Below are 7,524 nucleotides of genomic sequence, written 5' to 3' on the forward strand. Positions count from 1 at the left end.
TAAAGAATAAGTTCCTGCATGACACCGGTCACTCAAAAATGTGAATTCGGGCTCCAATGGATCTTTAGAGATCCAACCCCACAGTTTTTGGAGATAAATAAACATGAAACGATGTTCTGTTAAACTTGATAAAAAAAAAAAATCTGGTTAAGCAAAAACACAAACACACTAATTTCAAAATTAAAAAGAACAAATTGGTGATGTTATTGACACCATCTAGAATTATTTTCCAAGAAACCATAACCACCAAATACGTGGAACCCAAGTACATCAAACAAACAGATGAAAAGTCCACTTGAAAAAGAGATCGTGGATCCTTTCGTACTTTATTGTTCTCTGCTACTAACAAAAGAACCGAGTTCCAGTCACACCCAACAGAAGTTGCTTGTTCTAGGGCTTGAGAGACAAGGCCAATCCAACCTTGGCACTCTTTTCAATTGCCTTCGTATCAACCTCCCCTGAGATTGTGAATAGAGCCTTAGGGCGCCACTCATTCTGGATAAGAGCACTCCCCTTCCCATAGTTGTTCAACCGAGCCTTCACTGTAGTCAGGGGGTCAAGTGCATGTTGCGTGCCAATGGTCAATATGTTTTCATTGTTTGAAAAGCTATGGGTCAGCTCTGCACCAACAGCTGTACTTGTCAATGGGCTCACTGTGTGGTAGTAGGAAGCACTAAGGGTGTCTCCCTTATCATTACTGTGGGCATCAACAAAAATCACTTCCATCAGCAAGGGTCTTCATCAAATCAAAAATATGCACAAACAGCAGAAATCACTCCACTTCAATACATAAACATGACTCTAATCCTATATTCGGATTAAAAACATTGTCCTGGGTGATAAAAGAGAGTAAAACTTCAATAAAAAACCTCAGAAAAATTTGTTCAGTGAGCATCTTCAGCAAAACTGCCATAGAAAAAAAATTGTTCACCAGCAAATGCCTTCAAAATTAGTCTTTCTCAGCATTGAATTACTACTCAAGCATTTTAATGGAGTGGTGCCAGCAAAAGAATTCCCAAGCTGGTCTTTATATTTGTAGTGCTCAATGCTCAGTGAACATAATCATTCAAAGCAACAAGAAGTATCCGGTTTTAGAGTAATTATCTTAAAAAATAACTACTTTCTCTGTATTGAACTACTACTCACACTGTCAGGGAAGCAATTAGGTCAGAATTCGTATAACTCAACCCTGCGTTGCATTTAGTGAAGTTCCCAGTGGCAGTATCAAATGAGAGATCAGTCCCCAGAGCAACAACATTGCTCCCAACCACGCCTGAGAAGTTAACAATGGGATTCGCAGTCAACCCAAGGCTAGTACTAATTCCAGCATACTCATGCTGGTACTGGAGTTCCACCTGTTACCACAAGCAATTAAATCAGATCATAGTGGCAAAAGACCTCACTAACACTGGCATAGCATTAGATACAGTAAGAAGTTCAAAATGGATAAGGCAAGCATGACCCCAAGGTTTAACTTCAACAACAAAAATTCAGATCAGCAATCAACAACCGTAACAGCAAAGATATGATGGTCCCATCAATGAAACAGCCAAGCAAATCAGAAAGTAGAAACAATTATAAAAGACACGATGACGATGATCGACAAGGAAAAGAGCCATTTTACCTTGCCAGATCTCTGATCAGGAACTTTGAAGCTAAAGATTGTCTTGAGCCCGGGAGCAGGTTCGTCGACAGTAATAGTTGTGAGAAGCTACAGATGAACACACCACTATCAACTGGGCAATCAAAGCATCATATTACTAGAAATAAAATTATCCAACGAATGTTCACTGCATCAAAAAATGTTGGTCTATTAGCTTATACAAATGCCATAAGAAAATTTCACATTTTGAAAAGACCATGGACAAGCTAATTTACAACCTGATATGGGCGTTGGTAACAATATAGGCATGGGGTGTCGTTCTAAAGAAAAATCTAAGAAATAAGACAGCCATGCAAGTAATATAAAACTAATAATTTGCTATCATGGTATCTCACATCTACAGTCAACAGAGTAAATATTGTATTTAAACAGAAAAGAAGATATTGAATCATGGTGGCATACTAGAGAATTAATCGCATATTTAACAGGTATATGGAATTTCCATATGGCAATTCTCCAAACCTGGGATAAGAGACTACATATAATTCAATTTGTCAACATTATGAAATGAAGTATACATATATGATGAATATAAGAGTTCCATCATATCATATTATTTAGGGATTCAAACAATTTTGGCCAGCACTCAAGAAATGAGTGGACTTCGCAGTCCAACAATGACCAACCCAGAGTGCAAAGCAACAAACAGGCACCTCAGAGAGTTACCTGAAGTCTACAAACAGGATCATCAGATACATAATCCACAAGCACAGATGATTATCATATGTGTCCAAGAAAGAGAGCAGGCAAGCTTTCATGTCTTACATTGGAGTTTGTGTCCACTTTTACATCAGTTGTGATGTTCTTGTTCTTTAGCTGACTGCTGATATCAGCTAAAAACAGCTCCCCTTTCTTGATCCCAGTTGAAGTAATTGCCTGGCATTGGAAATAAATATAATGTCAAAAAATAACATCACAACAGTTCATTTTCACCAAAAAAAATAAAAAATAAAAAATAACAACGAATCCTGAACCAAAATTTACTTGACAGAAAACATTGAAACTAAACATCCAAACAAATGGATTGCACATCCACGCATCCAAAACAGATGGCCATTCTCGGGTGCAATTATAATTGAGAAAGTGTTCCCATTTTTCCATTTCTCCCTCCTAGCCTCAGGCAACACGTGTACGCTTTTTTCCTTAATTTTACCCAAATGAAACCTAAAACAAACGTCTAGGATTGCTAATAAATTCACTAATACGATCAACCGATGATCGAAGCCGTAAATCCTTTTTTACCGTTTGTGAATCGTACAAATAGCACAATTAAATCATCAATGCAGATAAAAATTATCAAGTAAAGAAATCCACATGTCATTTAATCCAAAGAATTAATTGTCCAACTCTTAATACTGCATATTGATCGATTCATTTTATTATTTAATTTTTGAAAAAAACAACTAACTTTTTTATAGCCCTAAGATTCCAAAATCAGTACCAAGATTCGAAATAAGACAGAAATATGTTTTAATCCATGGCCAAAAAAATATAATTAATAGTAAGAATAAAAGGAAGGGAAAAAGAAAATTACAACTCCAGTAGATGTATAAGTAGTGACAGTGAACTTGTGGTCGCTCTGATAATCCTTGTAGAGAAGATCTGGAAATTTCGAGAAATTAAGGGAAAAAACACAAAAATGGAAACAAATTAAAGACTGCGAAAATAATCATTCGGCGTGTTACCTCTGGCTTTCTTGCCAATATCGGAGTAGAGACCTGGGCCTTTTCCCATGATTTTTTTACGAATAAACGGTAATCGAGCGCACCCAAAAAAGGAGAGAGCTTTTGTTTGCTGCAGTCGTGTATTCTAGAAAGAAAACGAACCAGCAATAAAATATTAAGTGAACCCTACCTACGCTTATGTGACCGGTTGATACGGACCGTTGGATCTCGAGAGAAGGAGTGCTTAGGTGTTTTCTGGACTCAAGAATGAGGACGGGGCTAAATTGTATATCAAGTATATTTGAATTTTAAAAGTATTTTTAAAAGATTTAAAATATTATTATTTTATTTTATCTGAAATTAATATTTTTTTAATATTTTTACATTAAAATTGATGTGTTGATGTCAAAAATAATTTTTAAAAAATAAAAAAATATTATTTTAATATGTTTCGAACAAAAACTTTAAAAAATAACTGCAACTATATTTTCCAGCACTCACTAAAACATGCAGGATTTTCTATATATTTATTAATATTTATATATTTTTTTAGTATTGTAGATTATAATAATAATTTTTTTATTTTTTATTTTAATTTTTTTTTGTTATTAATTTTTTTAATTTAATTCTTATATAATATGTTTACGGAGATTTAGAGATAATAATTTATTTTAATTTGTCTTTTATATGATTATCACAGTATCAAAAAAATATCCTAGTATTGAGTTGGTATCTGAAAAATATTTAGAATTGTAGTATAGTTTCTTTAAAAATAATAGTTAAATAAAAACCTACTTTAAAAAAATTGGATTATTAAACTTTATAGAGTTAATAATTTAAGCTGTGAGTTTGACAAGGTAACCCTGGTTGACTCGGCTTATGAGTTTTTAGTAAGGTATCTTTTTTTTCTAATTGAACTCAATTATATAATTATCTATTTTTTTTTTATCATAGAGTTAAAAAAATAGATTTATGAAAAAAACATATTATTAAATTTTAGAAAATTCATATATTTGTTGACAAGGATGAAAAATTTAACTTTTTTTTAATTTATTTTTCTCGATTTTATCCTTTATTATTGAGTTTTATAATTTGTTTTATTTTACTTTTTATGAAGTCATCATAGTCTTAAAAAAAGTCTCAGTATTAATTAGATACTTGATTTTATAATTTTTTATTTTTTTTATCATATAGTTAAATAAACAATAGTTTTTAAAAAAACAAATTATTAATCCCAATAAAGTCCATTATCTAGTTTGTGGGTTTGAAGTGTTGACCCGGGCTACTCGATTCATGGGTTTAGCAAGTTTACTCATCAAACTTAATATTTTTTTAATTTCTGGTCCTTTAATTTTTCTAATTATTATTTTTTATTTCACTCTTCTTCAATATTGGATTGGTTCAAAAATATAATTTATAATTTGTTTTTTTTTCTATTTTCTATAAGATTATCATGATCTCCAATAAATATATTTTTTAACGTTGATGCTCAATTTTATAAGTATATAATGTAATTATAAAATTAAATAAAAATAATTTATAAAAACAATAAATTTATTAAATATATTGAAGTACATAATCTAGGTCACAAGATAACTAAAGTCAATCAAATCCAGCATCATCTCAATATTAAAAAACAATATCATTTTAAAGTATTTTTTTTAAATTATGTCATATTTTTATCTAACATCCAAGTTGTCATTGCACCTACTAAATTAAATGATTTATTTTGGATTAGTTTTTACATGATTTAATTAAAAACTTGAGTCAAGCAAGCAGCTGAGTTAACAAGTCTCAAAATCAAGCCACTTGATTGAATTTAATGATATTAACAAAAAATCTTCATATTTTTAATATTTTTTAAACATAAAAAAAAAAGTCTAACCCACGATAGAGAGCTGATGAATGTATTAGTATTAGTCTATTTATGGTTCTATTTTTATTTTATTTTTTATTTTAAGTTTGACAATATATAAGAACTTCACAAAAATCTTGGAACTAACTTCATTTAAGAAAAATTGTCTACCATATTTTACAAAATAACATTAATTATAATATTATATGATAACATTTTTTTAAAAAAATAACAGTATATTATTAACACAATTAAAAAAATAGATACGCTTCATTTAAAAAAAATTCATGTCAAAAAAGGTAAATTAAAATTTCTTATTTAAAGAATATATTTCTCTATAAGATTTTTAAAATCTTTATTAAGTTTGAAAGCATAATTTAAAAGATTTTTTACGGTTCTTCTTTACAAGTTTTTCATTATATTTATTGAAAGAAATGGGGTGTGAATAGTTCATTTAATGTAGTTACATTTCAATGTGAATTACAATAGTAAAATTATAATTTTGCCTCCCAAACAAATATCATTTGGCCACCTTATAGGTTTAATAAGATTTTTTATATGAACAATAAAAATACTAAAATATAATTGAAGACAAACTAAAGGTATCTTTGGGATTATACTGGCGGTTTAATATACTTTTCATTCAAAAATGCATTAAGATAAAAAAATTATTTTTTATATTAGCACATCAAAACAATCTAAAAATATAAGATAATTTATTTTAAGTAAAAAAATCAAAATTTAAGAGAACACGATGCAAAGCCTAAAAAGAAAATGGGATGGAAACAATTCATTTATTGTAGCACCAAACACATTTCACTGTTGATATCAATAATAAAAATATGAATTTTCTAAGATCCAAATAACATTTGGTATATCTTACAAAGGCAATAATGTTTTTTTTCTTTTTGTATGAACAATAAAAACACAAAAAATTCCTTAGAGACATAAAATATGCATGATGTTTAAAGGTAGTTTTGGTTTTTTTAACTTTCTTGAATGCATGGTAAAGTAAAAAAACAACCTTGGGTAAAGGGTTTTTTTTTGTTATTTAATATTTGTTGAGGGCATTATGATCTTTTAATAAAAATTAAATAATAAAAAAATAAAAAAATTGTTGGCACGTAGGAAGCACCCGCGTATTTTAGGTGGCGTCTTCTAGTGATTAAAATTGTCCTTTTGTCATGTTGTTAGAAACATCACTACATCCTCTTCCTCCTGATATAGTGCATGTGTTGTGGAGGTTGGGTGGTTTTTCCCTGTTAAATTGCATGTTGGTCCTTTTTATCTTTGATTTTTTAGCTTTGATCCCTTTTCTTTTGATTTTGATTTTTGTCCTTTACCCTATTGTAAAAAACAAAATATTTCCTTTTCAATTTGAATCTGTCATATATTAATATTTTTTTTCAATTATATTCTCATTCTTTTAATTTCTAATTTTTTTCTAGGTTCATCTATAAAAGTTTTATTGATTTTTAATTTTACCTTTTGATCCAAGTTTATGGTGTGTCTTTTTTATTTTGTCGTTATTCTTTTGATATTTTTTTTTAATTTAACCCTCCAATCAAAAAATTTTAATTAGCCTTTGATTTATTTCTTATTTTGGCTTTCACCATCATTCTTTTAATCATCATTTTTTGTTTTAAATCTTTTTATCTAATTATTTTTTTTTCTCGGTATTATTCTTCAATAGTTGATTTGTTATGGATTGTACTTCACTGTTTTTTCATGTATGATATTTGTGGTCTAATGATATAGATCAAGTGTTTGAAAAGTTATTGTGGGTCAGCATATTTTTTTTAGTTTCGATTTTATTATTTGACATTAGTTTTTTTAGAAAAAGTTGTGTTTGTGGTTTTCTTTAGTTTTTTGTGTTGAATTATCCCCATATCATTACCTAGACTATAGATTTTGCTGGTTAACACAAGTTGGCTCACTGCTTATTACCCTAGTTACGTGTTTATCGCACTACTTCGGTTGATTCTAGCTATTTTTTTTTTTATCTAATTTTGTACTTTTAGAGATTTGTTTTCCAAAGTATAGTGTTTTTTTAATAAAAATAGTTGATTTGCTATTGTTGCCAATTCTTTATTGTCTAATTAAAATAAAATCAACTTGTTGAACTCGAATGGTGTTATAACCCAAGTCATTGATTTCTCTTATTATTATTTTTTTTGAAATGCGCTCATGACACCTGTACAACATTTTTTATGTAATAAGAAAGTGCATAGTATAGCACAAGATCATTGACACGACTAAAATATTGATGTCTTCTCCCAAGTGCAGGAGTGTCGAAGTAATAAATAACCCGGCAAGACCGGGGTCGAACCACACGGAGGTTA

The 7,524-nt window shown here is 29.6% G+C and overlaps 1 protein-coding gene across 1 annotated transcript; it reads right to left on the reverse strand.

Annotated features, from left to right (window-relative positions):
* On the reverse strand, window positions 1–3,523 carry LOC105115568 (mitochondrial outer membrane protein porin of 36 kDa). The gene is made up of 6 exons (XM_011012494.1): window positions 3,349–3,523; window positions 3,198–3,265; window positions 2,429–2,539; window positions 1,625–1,711; window positions 1,147–1,355; window positions 1–697 (listed from the first exon to the last, which is right to left on the reverse strand). The coding sequence occupies exons 1-6, from the start codon at window positions 3,395–3,397 to the stop codon at window positions 391–393; spliced, it is 831 nt and encodes a 276-aa protein (XP_011010796.1). The 5' UTR covers window positions 3,398–3,523; the 3' UTR covers window positions 1–390.
* Between the last annotated feature and the right edge of the window lie 4,001 nt (window positions 3,524–7,524).

The sequence above is a fragment of the Populus euphratica genome, unplaced genomic scaffold (assembly GCF_000495115.2).
Source record: "Populus euphratica unplaced genomic scaffold, PopEup_1.0 scaffold733.1, whole genome shotgun sequence".
NCBI classification, from domain to species: domain Eukaryota; kingdom Viridiplantae; phylum Streptophyta; class Magnoliopsida; order Malpighiales; family Salicaceae; genus Populus; species Populus euphratica.